Source organism: Puntigrus tetrazona, chromosome 9 (assembly GCF_018831695.1).
Source record: "Puntigrus tetrazona isolate hp1 chromosome 9, ASM1883169v1, whole genome shotgun sequence".
Taxonomy (NCBI): Eukaryota; Metazoa; Chordata; class Actinopteri; order Cypriniformes; family Cyprinidae; genus Puntigrus; species Puntigrus tetrazona.
In genome coordinates this window covers 18,590,222-18,611,070 of record NC_056707.1, presented here as the reverse complement: position 1 = coordinate 18,611,070, position 20,849 = coordinate 18,590,222, and the positions used below count along the sequence as shown (strand labels likewise).

Below are 20,849 nucleotides of genomic sequence, written 5' to 3'. Positions count from 1 at the left end.
TCACACCGAACCTTTGCGGCAGTGGACTCATTAGGACCGAGCACACGTCATCACATGCCACTTTGTTTATAAATGTGCCAGTGCATGAATATTCAACTGCCCCACAACAAAAAAGATTTTGAAATAATCAAATCACAATAAATTCATGTTTCTGGTTGTTTTAATTCTAGGCCAAACTCAGGGTGGTGTAAATCTATCACAAGCCTTTGAAAAAAAAAAAAAAGAAAAAAAGAACAAAAACTGTACATTAGGACAGGAAATGAAATAAATTTATAAATACAAGAGTGTATCTGTGTCCAATGACAAAACGTAAAATCTAACATGCGTAGTGAATTATTGTATGGAATACCATTAGAGGTCAACATTTGAGGAAAAATCAAGGGACCACGTTTAACTTAATACTTGCATTGTTGATCCTCGCAGTTGGCTTTGTTCTTTCATTAACAGATTCTTTATATGAATAGCCCCAGTCTAAACCAAAATGTTGGTTCATGTTCCGAACCGGTTAAAAACCATTAGAAAGAAATGCTGCAACAAACGAAGGTACGCACACTTAGCATACCAATAAAAGCCACATGCCCCAGTATATAATACTTAAGGAAAGTAGGGTGCTTTCAAATGTCTGTCCTTAATTTCTAATATGGTCTGGTTCACAGTCTGAGAAAAACACACATTTTGGTCAACTCTGTGAGACCCATTTGAGCTTTGCACTTATCCACTTCCCCACACGGGCAACATATTAATAATAACAATAATAATACTGTATTTACAGACTGACCAGACCGCTGACGTGGCCAAACAGCCAAACCTAAGTCAGTTGCGGCAGCACAGGATGGTTATGTCGTCAAAACATGCAGGCTTATTTGTTAACGTGCAAAAGAGTGCAACATCGTTTTACCTTAAATTTCGTAGGGGAGGGAGAAGCAATGATCGTAAGGTATGTACAAAACACTAAACGCTCAGCACTTAACATCAGATGGGGAGAAATCTCCAGATGAACAAGGAAAAAGAAAGAGTTCAGAGCTTTCGGAGAACGTAACATCACCTCTAGTTCTTGAGGGTGTTCCTTAGTGTCACAGACACGTGCTGCGCAAACTTGCAGCGCCATGCTTTAGCGATGTAGTAAGAATGCCTGTGGACGCGTTTATCTTAACAGTCTGAGTTCTGAAAACAGAAAAAGGAACGTAAGGCATAGTAGTTTGGAAATTTCCATCACAATCCTTTTGCTCCAAGAACAAAGTGGTAATCTGTTTCATGTCTGAAGATGCTCCTGGTCACGTTTCTGACTCCATTGAGTGTTTGTCAGCTTTTAAATGTCCAAGCGTGTTGTGGCTTGCACTTTTGCTCACAAAACCTTTCGCTTTTTTTTCCCCCCCAAAGATTAAAAGAAAAGCTCTACATTCAGAAGTTTCTGTAGCGAGGCCCACATTTTGAACACATAATCCATCCTATAATAAAATCAACACAATTGCTTTACATTAGCATTGGAAATAAACATAATTTCCTACACTTTCAACCTTACGGGATGTGGTATTGCGGTCCCACGAAATAAAAGTGAATATAAGAATGTTTTAATCCTACATCTTTTTTTTGTTTTTGGTTGTCATTGTAGCCAAACCTACAAATTACTAACATTTTTCTCTTTTCTTTACATTTATCACTCGGCCAGCCAAATGATCCACTAGCATTAACTGAGATTCAAGTGATGTATTAGTTAACTCAACTGTGCCCGTTTAAAATATCCAAATAGCTCCATTAAACCTTTAACACCACTTGCAAACATGAATAAGTTATTACTAATAAATGTAGTTAACGAATCACCTCTTCGGGAGATGAAGATAGCCTGTTCGCTCCAATTAAGGAAAGCTATGCCAATCATGGAAGATCTGTTCCCTATCAAAAAGCCAGCATGCAAGTTTCTCGATCCGAACCCCTTTACATTCAATGTTCCACAGATGGAAAGATGCATGAGACATTAACTAAGAGGCTTTCAGGAGTTGGACGAAAACAAAAATGTCTGATTGCAGTGAGCAACACATCTCTCTGGGAAAATCCAGCAAGACTGTGATGAAGCGATAATAATAATAAAAAAAAAAAAAGGATGTCTGGAGGAGGCACAACTATTTTCCCAAATGCACGCGTAGGGCACTGATTAGAGCACATCCGGCTAGCTGTGAGAAGACACGTCTGAAGAACTGCTGCTGTTGCTGTTGGTGGTCTGGGCCCTCTTAATGTACAGATTTAGCAACTTCATCTGTGGAAATAGAAGCCAGAGGGTGAATTTCACTACAACATGCGCTAATACTCATACAGGCCTCTGACTTGTTTTGCCGATAAGAGCATGTATTTACACTTTCTAGGAATGCTATCTTAGAAGGTCAGGGTTAATGTTTACTTTTGCATTGTGTCTAAAAAAAAACGTAGGTGATTTCAAGAAATCGTATGCAACAATCTGACCATTTCACAGAAGCAATACTGTATATTGAATGTGCTGAGTGAACGCTGTGAAATTTAAGGCAATTACTCCTTAAAAAAAGAAAAATGTAAAAAGGATTCTTAAGTACACTATTGTAGCTTTAATTGTACTATATGCACATGTACAAAAACATTACATTACAGAAAAGTAGAATTTGTGCTTAACTACCATGACAAATATATTATGATGCAAGAATTGATAATGGTGAAAAAATAAGAATCTTAAGGTTTAAACATATTCTAGGGAACTGTGGGCTTCTAATAAGACAAGGTTTAAAAAGAACTGATTGACTCAACTGATTGAATTTTCGATTGCGGTTTATTTTACATGTACTTACATGTACTAATAGTGTACTTAACCAAGAAAATACTGGTAATACAAGGTGTAGATTCAAGTTTTATTACCTTGTTATTGTAATTACTACAATAAGTTCATAGTATGTACACGAGGAACAGGACTGTAAAGTAAAGTGCTACCGAATTTTCTATTTAATGAGAAATTTTATTATAGGGTGAACTGAAGGTTTAGAAGTAATGCACCCCTTTAGCTTTTTGTTTACACCTTACATGAACTAACAATCAATATATTTTTATTTGTAACTTTTATTTTGCTTAGTTAATAATAAATTTTAAATGGTTACTGTTCGTTTTCAGGCCATTAATGTAACAGATCAAATGTTCGATATAAGCAGTTGTATAGTATAAGCATCGTTGTTCACGCTGACTATGATAAAACCTTACAATAAAGTGTTATCTTATTTCTTGTCTAAATGGACTGTGCTGTGAAGACCAAGTGCAATGAAAGTAGACCAATAATAAAACTTGGACCAGCTAAAACCAGAGAATGGCACAAATAAATAAAGGACAGATTGATAAGCAGGTTGAACAGAGTGAACCTTTTGGTGGACTTTGAGTTGACGTCCATGTGAACATACCTTGCTACCCGTGAGCTGGGCCAAGTGTGGCTTCAGCTCCTCACCAATCACAGAGTAGATGGCCACCAGACAGAACACACTGGCCTTGCGAACACTACTCTCTGTGTTATCATAGCCCTGCAGACAGACAGACAGGTTTCAGCATTAACATCTTCATACACATACATAAACACACGTGCACATCACCAAGAGAACTAAAGTACAAAGTGCTGCATGCTGACTACGCTCCCAAAGTTCCCAATGCAGTCTATGCTAATATGCTTAATACTGACCCAGTTTTGAGAAGAAGGGTGAACAAAGGTCAAATGATCAAAAGGGCTACAAAACGTAGTCACTGAAAAATTGTCCTTATCTCAATTCCAATTCTCCACTCCGGTACACCGAGTTTGGGTATCTACAGAAGCGGAGAGTTGAACTGTTTTATCGTAAAATGCTGCCAATGTGCAATACTCACTTGTAGAAGGCCAGGGATGATGTCTGGCAGCAACTGATGCAGTGACTCCCTTGCAATGCGCTCAACCACTTTGGTCTGCATCTTAATAGCAGCCAGGTTGATGGGATAATCTGCGGTCTGCACGATGGGACACAGCACTTTGATGCACTGCTCTGGGTGTATGGACCCAGCCAACGTAGAGGCAGCCTCTTCAGCTGCCCGAACCACCTGCATACATAACGTCAAGAAGGCGCTTGATTGAGTTTGTGAAGTTTAACAACCTGAGATCTAACATTAAATTGGATGGAAGAAATAGCTCTATATTAAGGCTGTATAAAACTATATAAAAGTTTTCTCTTTTCAGCGCAGCCTTCAATCCATATGTCAAGGGAATGCATGCAAAGTCAAGGTACATTTGAGAAATGAACTGCAGTGCGCTTTTTCTTCATATGCCTGTACATTCATTTACGCATCCAGGTGTTGGGTTTATTCAATTGGGTCACTGCATTTTAGACTAGAGTAATGATTTCTAAGATTTCAGTTTCGCCACCACAGGAATAAATTAAGTTTTATAATACACTAAAATGTCACAATATTACTTCTATTAATGTATTTTCGGGGAAATAAATAAATACATAAACATTTTACAAACATTAAAATACATTATTTTATAATTACAGTCATCGTCATGCATCATCACTAGTATTATTATTAAGAAGAGTCTAGCTTTACAATAAAAATATTTGTAAAAGACCCAACACATTTCACCCCAGCTATAAGCTACAACCCAAAACAACCATGAGATTCCTTATTCACAACTTTCTGTAGTATGATTTTCAGTGTGACCATTATGATATACACGGCTTAATTTTCAGCTGGAGGCCAGAACAGATATTAGTTTATAAAGGTGGATTCCAACCTCTTTATGAGAGTCCTTATGGGCTTCTAGTGTTTTCATGATTGTGAGTTCTGCATAGTTCTTGAAGCGGGCCGGCTGGTTCCTCAGAATCTCCTTCAGAACCCGTAAAGCCAGAGCTCGGATAGTGTGCTGAATAAACGGAGAGAATGCATGCTATCGTTATTAACTACTACACACACACACACACACACACACACACACACATACATACAGACAGAAAAGCTAATTTATATATGAAAACCCTTAGGTCTAAACAGGATGTGTCAATTAAGGTTGCCAGTTATAGGATGCTCTGACTCACATCCTTGTCCCCGAGTGTCTCCAATAGCAGCAATAGGATTGTTTTGAAGTGTTCGTCCCACACAGCCAGGCTGTCCTCACGAGCAATCTTCAAGAGCTCGATCAAAGCCCCCTTCCTCTCCTCCACTCGCTCGTTGTGATTAGACAGCTCCTTCAGCAGGTCTGCCACCAGATCTGTATGATTCATAACGATTCAAGTCAGAGCTGAAGACAAGCTGAATAAAACAATCTATTGTCCCACATTACTTCTGCTGGAGTACTTTTTTCTGCTTTAAATGTGATACTGTAATGCTGTATATTACTGAATCTTATGAAACCTGTCAAGAACATGTCTGGGTCATATTTGACCTCAAAAGCTGAATCAATATAGTCTGCTTAAAAAATTATAATAACAAAACAAAAATCATTATATATTAAATATAAATAATTAAATGCATAATATATTAAATATAAACAACAGAAATACAGAATTTTAGCATTTATAGTATTTAGGACTTTGTAGTGGCATATTTATTATTAGCCTTTAATTTATAATTAAAATTAATAATAAGTATAACACAAAAAAAATACTAGGTTACAATAATTACAATAGCCAATCAAATAAAAGAATACAATGAAAATGACCAACAAAAAAAGAAAAAGAAAAACCTTGGTCCTAAAAATAGGATTTACTGGATGTTCTTTTATGCAAAATATAATATATTTTTTCTGTTTGATTTTGAGTTTAAATGTGATCTGGACATGTTTTAAAAGATTTCACCCTTGTCACTATTATTCAGAAATGTCCAAAGTGAAAGTGTTTAGGTGTTAGTTTTAGTTAGTAGTAAGAAAGTTTAAGTGATCAATTAGGTTAATCGTTCAGGTTACAATAATTTGTTTACAAACAGTGAAGCTCTGTTAGTTGTAAACCAACACTATCAACCTATTTAATTAGAACATACAGTCTATTATATGACCGTATTGCCTTATATTAGTGAAGGTGTCCCGTAGCAGTTATCGCAATGACCCTGTTAGCAAAGCAATAGGGTAGGGTGACATCACATCACATTGAGACACTGAGATGGATGACACTGAAAGAGAAGAGGAGGAAGGGAAAGAAAAATGAAGAAAAGTGCAACAGTCTTGTTCAACTGTGCAGGTCTTTACCAGGAGTAAAGCCCTTGTGGAGCACCATCTTGTTCTCACCACAGTCTTGCCGACGGCCTGTAGAAGGGGAGGGACAGCAGGGGAAGTGATGACACACAAACTCCACTATCCTACGTGCTACACCTGCAACTCTGACACTATTGCGACTACGGGGGTTAATCAATTATTTCGTTATGGTGTCTGGCCAACAACAACAACAACAACAACATTACTAATATCAATAATAATAATGTATTATTTAACGTATTTACTGTAAGAATGAAGCATTTTAGTTTCATTACATTTTATTACATAGTTTCTTTACAATTATTACTAGTAATTATAATTAAGTAATTATTATCTTTATTGTAATTATTATTAATAATATTATTATTTGTTTTGTAAGGACCCCATTTAATGACACCCATTTGTTTATTATTATTATTATTATATATACATTATTAATTTTATTTAATACCACAAATTAAATTGTGTGGCTTTTACTACTATTATTAACAATAATGTAAATGTTTGTTACTATTATTATTACTAATAATAATTTACTTACAATTTTAAGAATGAAAAAAAAATCTGTCATTTTTTTATATCATCCCCAACATAAATATAAAAAATAAATATTTTCTAGTAGTTAAAAAAGTTATATTAAAGTAAAGTTATTATTAAATTGTTATTGCTAGATTATTCAGATTCCAAATTTCTTGCAATTAAAGTGTTTTTTCTACACAATCAGGGACAATGGGAGCAGTATGGAGTACAGATGATGTGAAGTGAAGATATGAGCTTTAAGTGGCATATTGACTCACAGTCTCTGAACTGCTCCACGTCATCATCAAAAACGGCCTCCTTCAGGGCACTTTTGTCATAAGCTGTGATCGTGTCTCCATATCCGTAGGGTGCGAACTCTCTTGACCGCGGCACGGCGAAAGACCGTGGGGACGGTGTGTTAAGTAAAGACGTCTTATTATCCAATGCAGTACGACCCCCTTCCATTACGTCCAATCCCAGTCTTACATCAGACCCCGGAGATGCCCCTTCCTTCCCAGCCTAAGACAAAAAGAGAAAAAGAAAGTTAAATATGTACCAGTTAGGGCAGCAGAATTTGTCCAAAAACAAAATCAAATGCGAGTCAACAAACCAGTAAATGTCTCTAAATCACACATGGATCACAGTTAATTTAGAAAATCTTAATAACAAAAAAAAAAAAAAAAAGTATTATTATTGTTACGTATAGTTTATTAATTTATGACCCCATTCGTTTTCCACCCCAATTATGAATTAGTATCTACATATAATTATTAATAACAATATTATTTTGTAAAGACCCTATTTAATGTCCCCATATTTGTGTTTTTTGCAATTTTCATAACTATTATTATTATTCTTAATAATAATTGTAATAAATCAAAAACATATTGTGTTGCTTACTATTTTTACTATTATTATTATTAACAATATTAATACTAGTACACATTTTAATATTATTACTTTTAACAATATATTATTATTATGTTATGAATAATAATAATTATTATTATTATTATCATCATCATCATCATCATCATCATCATCATCATCATCACTGATGTAACAACAATTGTATTTAATAATAATAAAAAACTAAACAAAACAAAAACACACACACACACACACACACACACACACACACACACAAACTGGGGTAATAATACATTTTCCCCATCTTGTTTCTGAAGAACTCACAGCATCATCCTTCTTCCCATCGCGTCTGATTGGCTCATTCAGGTCCTCTTGGCTGCGGTAACTGAAGCTCTGGATGGCTTCAGTGACACCACGCAGCGAGCTAAAGATCTCATCAGAATTCATGTTTTCTGTGTCATACTCCAGCATACTGCAGAGAGAAATAGAGGGAAAAGAGGGAAGAACATTGACATTGGATGGACTGCAAACAACTCAGATAAACAAGAAAGCTAAAACCTACAATTATTTAAAAAAAAAAAACTGAGCGGACAGCTCCAACATGCACCTACGAGTAAATACAAATGGATGCTGCAAACATAAGTTTTGCACAGGAATGAAATGACTCACTATTTTACATGCATTAAAAATCCCTGCACAGTACTGTTTCTTAGTTTTACATTTGAAACACAACCACCATCCACAGGGGAAGTCCGTATTGGGAAAGTCAAACCGCGACCGTTAATATTTTCGCATACAAGCGCTGTTAATCTGGGAGTGGGTGGGAATCTAAGCACCCATCCCGCCTCTCCTCACGGTGATAGGCTATCGGGTGAGTTACCTTGGTGAGAGCGCGCAGCGGAAGGCCCTGAGGGAGGGGCCGGCAGGAATAGAGGAGTGAGACGGAGGAGTAGGAGGAGGAGGAGAGGGAGAAGGGTGCTTTAAGAGCCCATCGACACTCCAACCCCATAACCGACTGTGCCCACAGAACGGCCAGAGAGGGAGAGAACAGGGCAGAAGAGGAAGAGAGAGAAAAAAAGTGGTCCAGTCCGAGTGTTGTGGTTAGCAGCATGAGTTAATAAGTTTAAGAGGACCCGAAACCCCTAAATTATCATCTTTAGTGTTCTGCAGGCCTCTTTTAAACAGTTTTAGATCCTATATGAGAGGATGACTCTCCAGGTGATAGGACTCCCACCCCAGAAATGCAGAAATTCATTTTAAGGGTTTCAGGTTATAAAAGGAAAATTTTGAAGAAAACAACACAGCAAGTCCTAGTCAGATGTTTAGTACATGTTAGGAGTCATAAATCAGGGCGACAGGCTCTTGGAACTGCTGTAGAAGGTCTTCGTGCCCAGAGTGAGATCATGCATTAGTGAGGTCAGCATATGAGAAGAGGATGTGTTACCTGGGTGACAGACCCCCGTGGGAACAATTTGTGGGCGAGGTGAGAGGACTAGTCCTGCTGGTGGGGTGCCGGGGTGGCGTGCGGCCCATTGTATTGCTTGGTGAACTCTGTGAAGGAGATAAAGATGAAAATGGAAGCCTAATGATTTCAGGTTAGGGTAAACAATTGTATTTAATGGTAAACAAATACTTTACATGTGTTTAAAGATAATGTAAATGCTCCATTTGCTTAAAAAGGCTGTCTCAGACAATAGTGTAACACATGTATGCTGTTCAAAAGTTTGTGTTCAGAAATTGCAAAAAACATTTCACGATATAATTTTTTTTCTGACAAAGAAATGCAGTTTCGGGGAACATGATGGACTTCTTTCAAAAACAACAACAAAAAATGTTGAATGGTAGCATATATTCAATCTCTTAATATACAGTCTCCTTAGAGATGAAACAAGACATCTTACCACACTGCTGGTGTTGCTTGAGTTCTTCAGATGGTTATGCAGAAGCTTGGTGGCTCCATCCTGGAATGTTTTAGGCAGAGCGCCCAGCAGCATGGTGAACTCGGGGGTGTTCAGCTCAAAGAGTGAGATCAGCACCACCTGGGCGGCCTGCATGACACAGCATATACCTCATGAGATACAGCACACTACAATGAACCAGAGCGCATTTACACATGCCGAGAAATACCGGTTGTGATAACGGAAATTGGAAAAAGATACTGTACAAAGGATTGGGACTGCAGTGCTACTATTAAAAGAACACAACTGGACCTGTTATATTACCCACACACTAGAGTTTATACGGTCACTTATGAGAGCAGGTCCAGCTCGATTTTACAAACAAATTTCTATTTGTCAATAGCTCCATCAGAGCTTTCTCTAGTGTGTAGGTGCCTTCAACTTCAGGGATGGGAATCATGAAAAGATTTCTGGTTGCAATTTTTTTTCACCTTCTTCTAGCTAGTGATTACATTAGTCAGGAAGAAAAAAAACACAGATTCTTACTGCATTTAACACTTTCAGTATAAGGTTGTCAGGTGTGAGAATTTCACATTTCAACAGATCAACAAACCATGAATAAACTCATTTAAAATTGTAAAAAAAAAAAAAAACAGCATTATATAATTCTCTATGGTTAATTCTGCTTGGATAAATTAATAAAAAGACAAAAATATCACTTTTATTGTATCATCAACAGTAGTTTAACACAGGCAAGATTCCCAACCCTGGTTAATGTGACCCATATTTCACTCAGTTTTAACAGATCTCAAATGTCATCTCAATTCAATTCTGTTTAATGTTAAACACATGCAAGAAAATTAATTCACTCAGTTATTCTGTGAAAAGAAACGAAACCATCTTAAGCAGTGGAGCATTACAGCAATTAAGATATGAAAGGAAACTTTAAAAATCGCACTCAATTATTAATTTAGTATTTAAAAAAAAAGGCTGCTCTCTTTACTTCTGGAAAATTGCATGTTAAGAGATTGTATTCAGCAGTCACTTTGCAAGGCAACGAGACAGATTAGAGTGAGGAGAGGTCACACGGTTAGGTGCAGCGGTTACGTGCTGGTTGTTGGTTAGGCCGTTGGATTGGCACTACCTGCTTGCACCTCTCTTCCAGGTGACCCTCTCCAGGAAGCAGAGCTGTAGTGCTGGGCCTGCCTGACAACTCCTCACATGCCCAGTTATGAAGAGTCTGGGCCACCGTGTCAGGGCAGTTGGGTAACAGACAATAAAAGAGAAACTGATGACCAGTGGTTGCCTTTAGACAGCAACTGATATTGGGACGAAACGTCTGTTCATTTTGACTTACTGATGTTCAACCTTAAAACTAACAACCCAGTAACTGTGAAAAAAGCTAAAGTACATAATAACAAAGACAGTCTGAAGAGGATTCATGAAGGGATAGTTTTCTGTCATCATTTTAAATCAAGCATGGCACAAGTCAAAAGACATGTGAGAACCAGAGAATGCATCAGTAAAGTATTGCAATACAATATATTGTTAGTTATATTTCATGAATAACACCTACTGAACTAAAGCAACTTTTTCCACTACAAGTATAAACTAAATTTGCTTGTATATCATATCATTTAAGCTATTAAATAGCCTGATGTATGAATATATGATACAACAACATAAAAATACATATATTGCAAATATAATGCACATATTAGTATCATTAGGATTTGTCTAAAGATTCAATAAACGGTTCAATTATTAAAAATATATATCTGACTATTAATACATTTCTAATATTAGGTTTTGTTTGCAGGGTCAAATTTAGGTTTGCTTTTTTACATACAAAAAAATCTGCCAAAATCAACCTAGAAAAAACAACAACTCAATGACACATTTTAAGCACCATTACAGCACTGTCTGTAAGCACAACTCCAAGGAAACTCACTTTTCTAACATCAGAGCTCTTGGGTTCTGTGGTCCAGGTGATAATGCGAGACACGGCTAATCTGGTCTCACTTGAGTTCACAAAATCTGCAGGGTCCATCTGCCGTGCCAGGGACTCAATGTATTTCAAGATAGCCACCTTAACCTGCATTACGACACCAAGATAAAAATAATTAACATATTTGGCACACTGTAATTGCAGCTGGGGCATTGATAGCAGTCATGGTAGGCATCATATTACCTTCAGATTGGGGGTTTGAGTCTGATCAACAATGAATCTCATTAGAATGTTAAACTGCTGGTCAAAGGGGAAAGACTCCCTAAGAGAAGAGGGGGGGGAACAAGACATCAGCATGATGGCACAAAATGCTCTAAGTTTAAAAAAAAACAACAAAACTATCACTTGAAACAAACCTTGTGACATCCAGAGCCTTTTGGACCTTAGCTTGGACTGAGCCCAAGAGGTCAGCTCCCATTTTCTTCAGCAGCTGAGTAAGTAGTACAAAAAGCCAGTCCTGGAGGTCCTCTCTGTGCACGGTGATGAAATCTACTAGAGTCTCTAAGAACATGCTAAACACCTGGAACCAGAACATCATACATTATGCCAATACTATACCACACATTTTTGTATAAATGTACCAATGAATTAAAAACATATTTCTCCATTAAAAAAAAGTAAAGATTAAAAAAAAAAAAAAGAGAAAACTGAAATAATTCAAAAAAGTTTTAATAGCTTCATTAAAAGCAATTCAGTTATTGAAAGAGAAATAAAATAAGATAAAAATAACATTTTGGAGTTTGTTTGGTCTTATTTTAAAGTATTGTAAAGTCATCTTGACGATTGCGAACCTATCTTGTAGTTATTTGTTCTTTGTACATCTATGAGATTTTTTTTGGCAGTTTATTGCCTGTAATACTCTTTATAAATCCAATCATTTATAATAACATAAAATAATAGCATGTATCTCTTTAACAGACAGCATGGTTTGATAAATCATTTAAGGGGGTGGAGTTTCATGATTCTGTTTAATACCTAGGATTAGGATTTAAAAAAAAACAAAAAATATGAGCGATAATTATACCGTTGCTGGTTTTAATGTGATGTATATGAAGAACGAACCCATTTATGTAAGAATAGGACATAATTAATCCATTGACATAATAAAATGGTTCAGGTGATTTGTAATATTCACTTACTCTCTATTGTTAAAATCCACACCAAGGCAGACCATGCAAACAACAGAAAAAAACACATTCCATTAGTGCAATCTCATTCCTTTTTGAGTTTAACACAAACACACTGCTTGCGAGACAAACATGGGGAATTTAACAGAATCCATATTGATGAAAGCCACTTATTTAGTCTATTATAATATGATTAATTTAAAATAATTTCACATGATGCAACACATTCTAAAGTAATCCTTCAATCCTCCATTTGGAATGTTATCATTAATCCAGTCATCGTAAGTAGATTAAGTGTGATCAAAGCAACCATGTGGAAAGGATGCGTCCTCACACAGGTTACCTTGCTGTGAGGATCTGCAAACATCCTGGTGAAGATCTCACATAGCCTCTTGAGCTCCACACGGCTGAAACATACACAAATATTATTAAAGGCCTGGCCTCAATAAGAGTGAAGCAGAAGACGCTTAAAAAGCCATTGCAAGCCAACTGAGTCTTAGCATATGCATTGAATACGCTAAAGAAAACTTGCCAGATATCGATAACTTTCTGAGAAATTACACCAAACAACCAAAAGTCCATTTGTGTTGCTCTGAAGGCCCCCACCTGAGAATGCGCTGGCTCTTCAGCAGGTTCTGCAGACCCAGCAGGCCCTCCTTCCTCTCTGACCAGTTGGAACTGGCGCAGTGGTTTAGCACTTCAGCGACGTCCTCTGTCTGACGCAGGTAGTGAGGAATGCCTCCGTTACGGGAACTATATGAACGCTCTGAGCAGGCACTGGATGCGTCGCTGTTTGCATCATCATCAGACTCGTACCTCCTTCTCAAAGGCTTGCGCTGAGGAGAGCATGGAGCAGATTAGTAGGTTCAAGGAAAGTTTTAGGCCAACAAAGGGAGTTCGTTCAACAATTCACCATGCATTACTTAAACATACAGTAAGTACGCTGTTGATATGAAAAAGCCATGCAGCATTAAAAAACAACAAGGGTTAAAGTTTGTTTAACACTAACTTTTGGGTATTTTCTGCCAAGTACACACTGCAAAGTTTTAGAAGTGACATCCATGTATAAAGGTGGGAAAAAAATCCACTACAACATTGATTTGTATGCGTGCAAATTAATGCAAGGGTCACTCCTAACTTGTGATGATCTTAACAATAGTTTGGCACATTGAAGCATGGATGTTAGAGTTTAAACTGACTGCTGCTGTTCTGTTACCTACACTACTGTTTGGGATCAGTAAAACTTAGAAAAAGAGAAAAAAAAAATCAATACTTTTATTTAACAATAATGCATTAAATTAACATGTAATGTTACAAAAAAAGCTGTTATTTTGAATGCTCAATTCATCAAACAATAAGAATAAATATCTAGTGAGCACCAAATTAAAATGATTTTTAAAAAATTAAATAAATGTAAAAATATAATAGAAATACACTATTCATATTCTAATAATGTAAATAAATGACCAAATAAATCCAGACTTTTAAAAAGAAAAACCAACCCTAACGTCTGACAAAACACTTAAGAGATCAGAGATGTATTAAAGCATCTTTTTAGTAAACTACCATTGACTACAGCAAAGAGAGATAAAAGAGAGTTACAATTTGTTAATAAGTCAAAATATTAACAACTAATTGTTCATTTTAATTTCAACCACACGCTTTAATGATTTGGTTGCACTTCCTGTATTTCAGCAGAGAATCTAGTTGTATAATTCAGCTATCATTCCCACAAATTAAACTAAATTAATTGAACTCTGTAAATGAAATTAAGCAACTTTAGCTTCCAGTGTATGTAAGCTTTGAGCTCTTCAGCTGTCTCAGCACTGGAGTGTGAAGGAACAATTCCTGCGGCAGGCACTGAATAATTAAATTCGGTCACAGACAATTTCCAGCAGTTGGCAATGCATTAACAAACACTTGAGTCCCTGTCATTAGTACAGTGTGCACAGATGACGTAAGTGAAGAGCATGGCACGCTGGGTAATTACATCTACTTATGTAGCAAAGGGAATATGTCACACTGATGCATAACATCTGCCCTGTTTACAAATTAATACTGCTGTGTTGTCACACGTGAATTAAATGATGATATACATTTCCAAAGCAATAACAATAACATAATAAAATGAAGAGATTTATGTCAAATTGATTTTAAAATGAATGAAATGCATCTTGTGGTGCTTGTGCAGGAGATGGCCAGTGACTAAATTAATGAAAGAAGCGCAAATGTTTGTGCTCTTAAAAAAGCTCTTAATATCTGCTTCTTGATGGAGTAAATCATTCTGATTAGTGAAAAAAAATGGAAATACAAGCAGTATATAAACAGAAGCACTACCTTATTCCTGGAGTCTCCTAACAGCTGAAGACAACCAAGAAAGGAAGAGCAAAGAGATGCAGAGATTTCAAAGGGAGTAAAGTTGTTGCAGAAAAGACAAAAATTTGAAAACCGCACTCTTACGATATAGCTAGACATCTTAGGACAAAAACATTCCTAAAATATAATTTTTCTGTTGGTGTTTTTAGGGCCACATACAGAAAGACAAAAAATGTTGCCATAAAAAAAAAAATAGATCAGATAATAAGAATGGGGAATATTTTAATTCATCCTATTCATGTGAGATGAGAAAAGAATTCTTACCAAAGCATCAGCCACAGCAGCTTCCACTTCTGTGCCAGTGTTCAGCACTCTCATAGCATTGACAGATGCAGAAATGCGAGCCTGATGGATCAAGCCAAAACGATCTGTAGGGTTTGAACACAGGATGAGGCAGTGAGAATGGAAAACGATTAATTATTAAATACCCACCTTCTACATAACAATTTTTCAAAGTCACGTCATAAACAGTTTTTCAACCAATTAGGCTAATAACTGGGCAAGACAGAAAAAACTGACATGGCTGACATGTAGAAATTGAGAGAACCAAGACAGTCTGTTATAGACACAAGTTGAAAAAGGACAGAAAAAAAATATGGTTGCTTAAAAACTTAGAGAAAGTGTGTAATTTCAGAATTTTAAACACCCAACCACCATTAGTTTGCCAATCTACAAGAGGCCTCTCCCAATCTGATGATATTAGTTGAGCAAATGTTATAATGCTGGCCCAATTAGGCAAACTGGAATTCTGTTTAGTGGCACTAGCGGCCCAGAGATGACACGTTTCATGTTTAAAGGTACAATGATCAAAAGTAAAATGAATAAATAAATCATACTGCTTTAATAAAGTACTTTCTTGGAAAATCAAGTGCAGATGTTTGCGAATTATGGGTCCCACAAAACAATGATTCAAACATTCAAACAAATTCAAACATTCCCAAAAATTTAAATGAACTACTTCAATGATCACAGCACAAAAAGCCAAATAAAATAATATTTTTAAATGCATTACCAGCAAAAAAGGCAACAGCAATTCTTTTAAGTAACTGGATAGCATGAATACAAAACCTCATATCTGACGCAAATAACTGAAGTGATTTTTAGCACACACACCGCCAACTGAACGGAAATGCAAATGCAAATAAATCAACCTCAAATAGGATGGATGCTGATGCTTATGGTGAGAAAAGAGAGCAAAGACCGTGGAAATAATAATTCAGAAATGAACATATAATTCGCATCTAAATCTAACAATGACATGAAGTGTGAAGGCTATAGCTTGATTTGGTGAACCAGATAAAAAAAAATAAAATAAATATATGTATGAAGGCATGCTTGTGATTGGCCCTGTCTGGGGGGCCAGGGGAGGGGTCATGCAGGTCACCTGACTGGCCCACGGGTTCGGCCGTGGACAGCGCGCTGGTGGAGCGAGAGTGACGTCGGGAGGCTGCAAGGGGACAGGAAGAGGGGTGACACCCCAGGGATGGTTAATGCTACACTAAAACACCGATCACTATCCGTGGCATCAAGACGAAACATCCAACATGTGACACATAACTAGTCACTACATGAAACAGACCACAGACTTCTCCATCTCCCTGCTATCACACAGACCACATTCACATATGCTGGTAGCAGATCAGCAATGAACACACAATGCAATGTGCATTACAATCAGTGATATTTTAGCATTATTAGTATTGTTAGCATTTATTTTTATTTAATTTAATTTTATATTTCTATTTAGCTTTAATTTATTTATTAAAATTTGTTTTAGTAATTTCAGTAATTCAGTTTAAATTTATTTTATTTCAGGTAGCAGTGAAGGCAACATTTCTAATTCAGTGTTATTTTGTCTTACATTTCATATTGATTTCAATAGACACTAATACTTAATATTTTAAGCTGACAATAACAACACTGATTGCAATACTTGCGATTGTTCCTCCCTGAAAATTATTACGATCAGACCAACTGTTTTTATTCAGGTTAATACGAATGAACATAAATCCAGTTTTATGGACAAACCATCCAAACCTTTACTAGATGTATTTACAACTTCAAAGGCACAGCGGCAGAGATTATTAAAGCACCTCAAGAACATATTAGTGCATGCACATAGACAAGCAGACAGTTCATATGCCACATACTAGGAATAATAGCCATAAATTGAGGCCAAACAGAATCAGAGGGAGAAGGTTTATGATGACGAACTGGAAAGGATTGGATGTTTTTGTTGTTTTGACTCCATCAGCCAATTTTTGCTCTACTCACCAAGAGGAGTGAAGCCCCGAGCAGGGCTTGTGTCGCGGCTGCTCTCGCGACTGGTGTCACGGCTGCACCCCTGACTCATGCTGGGGCGGGGGATGCGACTGCTCCGGGCTAGCGTGCGATAGGAAGAAGTGGCAGGAAGAAGAGCTTTACCACACAGCCTGGCTGTTAGAACACAGGTTAGGGCATTAGTGAGGCCGTGGTGTCAGAGAAAGAGGGGGGAGATTGGGGTTGGGTTGGCCATTCCTGGGGTCCTTCAAAGGTTACAGGTTAAACATTTAAAGCACAAGGCTTAAGCTTAAAACATTTTAGACTGACAACATTTAAGGAGTTTCTGAACATGCAGTGTTAAAGGTGCACCAAATAATTCAGCATATTTCTAGATTATACTCCAAATTATACTGACACCTATAAATTATATTAAAATGATCACATGTGACACTGAAGACTGAAGTAATGGCTGCTCAATATTTAGCCTCGCTAATACAGGGATAAATTACATTTGGAAATATATTCAGGTGGAAAACAGTTTAAAGTTCTTATAATATTTCACAATATTACTGCATTTTTTATTGATTATTTACCCTGGTAAGCATAAGAGACTTTCAAATACATTAAAAAACATTACCAACCTTTAACTTTGAAATGATAATGTATTATCGTTAAAAACTGAGATGAGATTCTGTTCTGACAATAAATCAGTTTTCTTGATGCTATAAATTTAAATCTGGAGTTTGTATATAAGATGTTGCACTCCATAATGCATCATGTCATGTATAAGACAAATGATTATCAATGCATGGATCAAACTCTCATGAATCAACACCGACAATTTCTGATACAGGTTTTCATGCATGACTTTTGAAAAATTATATTCCTGCATTTAGTTTCTGACAGGTGATAGGTGTGCTGCGATGTCTTCATTCCAAGTGGTAGCTGTTGTATCAAATCGCTATTTACATTAACATTAAAGCACTATTAACACTTAGGAGTAAAAACCTGCTTGTTGCCTCTTTAAATAAAAATATACATACAAAAGCTTGCTTCAAGCTTTAAAGCATTAATAAACGTGGGCATGGCAATAATTTTATATCCCCAGTTTTGTATATACAAATTGTTTTGAGCTACTTGTTTTACAGACAAATAACTTGTCAAGTTCATAAATTGTTAAATAATTGGCTGGGGATGTATTGGTCAGATCTTTAAAAAGACAGGACACACACAAAGATTTCTCAGAGAAGTGTGACAAACACAATGACCTCAAAACAAAGCCAGAAAAGCTGATGAAGAATGAAAGCTGTTAGTCAGTCCTGTCATCATTCAACAACAGGTAAACAAATCACATAAAAAACACAGCGACGAGTAACCATTGAGCTTGGTTTGGAGTCAATGCTTGCATCAGCCATTTAAATGAATGCTGAGCATCTTTCACACAGTGAATAGACATTCCGACTATCTGCAGTCGCCCAATTTAATAGGATTTGCAGCGAACAATGATTTAGCCAATGCATTTTAAGAAAGTCTTCTTTCTTTGGCAAGTAAGCTCTGAAAATTTCTGCCATCCATGCTTACCACGAGACCATACCTTTTCTAACAAAATGTAGCAAATAATCTCCATGTTGTAATGCATATTCTTAAGGAATTCCTCAAAAAATTGGTTTAGGTCCAGTTGATGATGTGTCTTCTGTATGTGGACATCCTTAAGTGTTAAATTCTGAGATTTAATATGTGTTGCCCCTACCTATGCCCAGTCTGCTGGGGCTTGTCTCACGGCTGCATCCCTGGCTTCTTGGGATCCTCGAGTACTTGTCTGAGGGAGTTGTTGGGGCAGTGGCTCTTGGAATTCTGCCATATGCATGTCCCAAGAGCTTCCCTGGAGAACTGGATCGACTGCCGGCTGCAAAGGCAAATAATATCAAGACTACTATAAGTAACATGGTGACTGATTATTTCCCAACTACCATTGGGTCCTCTCTTCTCAGGTTCAAATTTACATAATTAAAAAAATAAATAAAATAAGGCACCTATTTAGTCTGCTGACATTATTGGGTGATTTAATGTTACCATGATTGTAAGAAAATGTATACTATCATGCAAATGAGTATTTTTTTTTTTTTGGAAAAAAGCGAACCTTTATTCAGTGAGAATGGGTTAAATTGATAAAAAGTAATACATTTTTTGATTTCAAATAAATGGTGTTCTTTTGAACTTTCTTTCATCAAAGAGTCCTGAAAAAAAAAAAATCTATAAAAATGTATGTGACCCTGAAGACTGGAGGAACAGCTGCTGAAAATTTAGTTTTATAAGTAGTATTTGCCCAACAAAGGCTTGAAAACTAAAACTTATTTCAGTGGCGTCTTTAAGCCTTGCTTTATTCACATGATTCAGTTGACAAATAAAATATTTTTAACCTTAAAAGGTTACAGTGAACAAAATCACAAAGAAAAATAAGATGTGTATGCAAATATATGAAGATGAGTCCTCAGCTCTGATGAAATACATACAAACAAAAAGACAGACTTGGATCCAAGGTCTATTCAAGCTGCAGGGAAAACAGTAACCTCTACAGGCATGGTGACGCGACATAATACAAGCTACAGACAAATTTGCAAACACGTATAGACAGACATCAAAGCTAAAACAAATACCCAACTATCATGATGTCTGACCTCTATTTGAACAGAAACAAAAAGATTAACTTAAAGCAGGGCATGCAGCACGATGGTAGACGTGTAATTCATGCAGGGTTCGTACTGAAGGTATTAACGCAGCTTTATTCTGATGAAGGGGGGCTTACCACTAGTGGGGTTAGCTGATCTGGATCCTTGTGTATGGAAGCGAGGCAACGGACAGGTGAAAAGTAGCCAGTTACAAAAGACGCTTGATGTGACGCATGGTTACCCAGCATGCATCAGGCAAGATGTTGTTTATCCGTGCTCTACAAACTTCAATCTACACATATAATGCCAAAGAGTGGCTTCGATCATAATTGTGGAATAAACTCCACATTCAGCAGGATGCCAAACTGGGTTGTGAAAACATTAAATACAAAATTGACAGAGACAAAAAGGAGGATGATAGTGGTAGCAGTCTAAAGGTTATCTATCTGTATCTGAGCTCCTAGTGGTAAGACTGAAGCTTCAATCTGTCAAACCAAGGAAGGTGAATTTCAACATGTCTAGGTACCATTTCATCTCCACAAAAAAGAATTTTAAGAGTATTATCATTATTTTAATAAAATTAAAGAAAACATTAAAGTGTATTAGGTTTATTAATAAATAAATGTATTATAAAATGTATTAAATTAAAACAATATATATTCGCACTGAAGAGAATATCAAAATTATTTTATAATGTCAAAAGAAGGAAATTATAAAGAGATACTAGACATGAATATAGCAACTTGAATAGTTGTATAGCAACTTAAATATACATTTTTAAATATAAAAAAGAGGCAATTATATAGAAATATATGTGACTAATCAGAATAAAGTATTTCAGAGAGCCATGTAATGGTGTTTGTTAATTTCATTAACAAACATTAACAGTGCCACATATACATATAA

General features: G+C 36.4%; 1 protein-coding gene across 20 annotated transcripts in view; it reads right to left on the bottom strand.

The window, feature by feature from the left end:
• Nucleotides 1–142: 142 nt before the first annotated feature.
• clasp1a (cytoplasmic linker associated protein 1a) overlaps nucleotides 143–20,849 on the bottom strand; it is a 60,993-nt gene continuing 40,286 nt past the window's right edge. For 6 of the 20 annotated variants that reach the window (XM_043249613.1, XM_043249618.1, XM_043249614.1 and 3 more), the window contains 23 exons: nucleotides 19,025–19,180; nucleotides 17,287–17,448; nucleotides 16,397–16,459; nucleotides 15,277–15,380; nucleotides 14,974–14,997; nucleotides 13,243–13,472; nucleotides 12,980–13,043; nucleotides 12,649–12,651; nucleotides 11,866–12,029; nucleotides 11,693–11,771; nucleotides 11,453–11,596; nucleotides 10,646–10,741; nucleotides 9,505–9,651; nucleotides 9,048–9,154; nucleotides 8,484–8,618; nucleotides 7,928–8,075; nucleotides 7,012–7,252; nucleotides 6,209–6,265; nucleotides 5,064–5,236; nucleotides 4,763–4,891; nucleotides 3,865–4,071; nucleotides 3,411–3,527; nucleotides 143–2,254 (listed from right to left, as the gene is read on the bottom strand). In XM_043249613.1, coding sequence (XP_043105548.1) covers nucleotides 2,168–2,254; nucleotides 3,411–3,527; nucleotides 3,865–4,071; nucleotides 4,763–4,891; nucleotides 5,064–5,236; nucleotides 6,209–6,265; nucleotides 7,012–7,252; nucleotides 7,928–8,075; nucleotides 8,484–8,618; nucleotides 9,048–9,154; nucleotides 9,505–9,651; nucleotides 10,646–10,741; nucleotides 11,453–11,596; nucleotides 11,693–11,771; nucleotides 11,866–12,029; nucleotides 12,649–12,651; nucleotides 12,980–13,043; nucleotides 13,243–13,472; nucleotides 14,974–14,997; nucleotides 15,277–15,380; nucleotides 16,397–16,459; nucleotides 17,287–17,448; nucleotides 19,025–19,180 — 2,837 coding nt within the window. In that variant the 3' untranslated portion in view covers nucleotides 143–2,167. The remainder of the gene's footprint in view (nucleotides 2,255–3,410; nucleotides 3,528–3,864; nucleotides 4,072–4,762; nucleotides 4,892–5,063; nucleotides 5,237–6,208; nucleotides 6,266–7,011; nucleotides 7,253–7,927; nucleotides 8,076–8,483; nucleotides 8,619–9,047; nucleotides 9,155–9,504; nucleotides 9,652–10,645; nucleotides 10,742–11,452; nucleotides 11,597–11,692; nucleotides 11,772–11,865; nucleotides 12,030–12,648; nucleotides 12,652–12,979; nucleotides 13,044–13,242; nucleotides 13,473–14,973; nucleotides 14,998–15,276; nucleotides 15,381–16,396; nucleotides 16,460–17,286; nucleotides 17,449–19,024; nucleotides 19,181–20,849) is intronic. The other 14 variants (XM_043249619.1, XM_043249622.1, XM_043249620.1 and 11 more) reach the window with 13 other exon arrangements.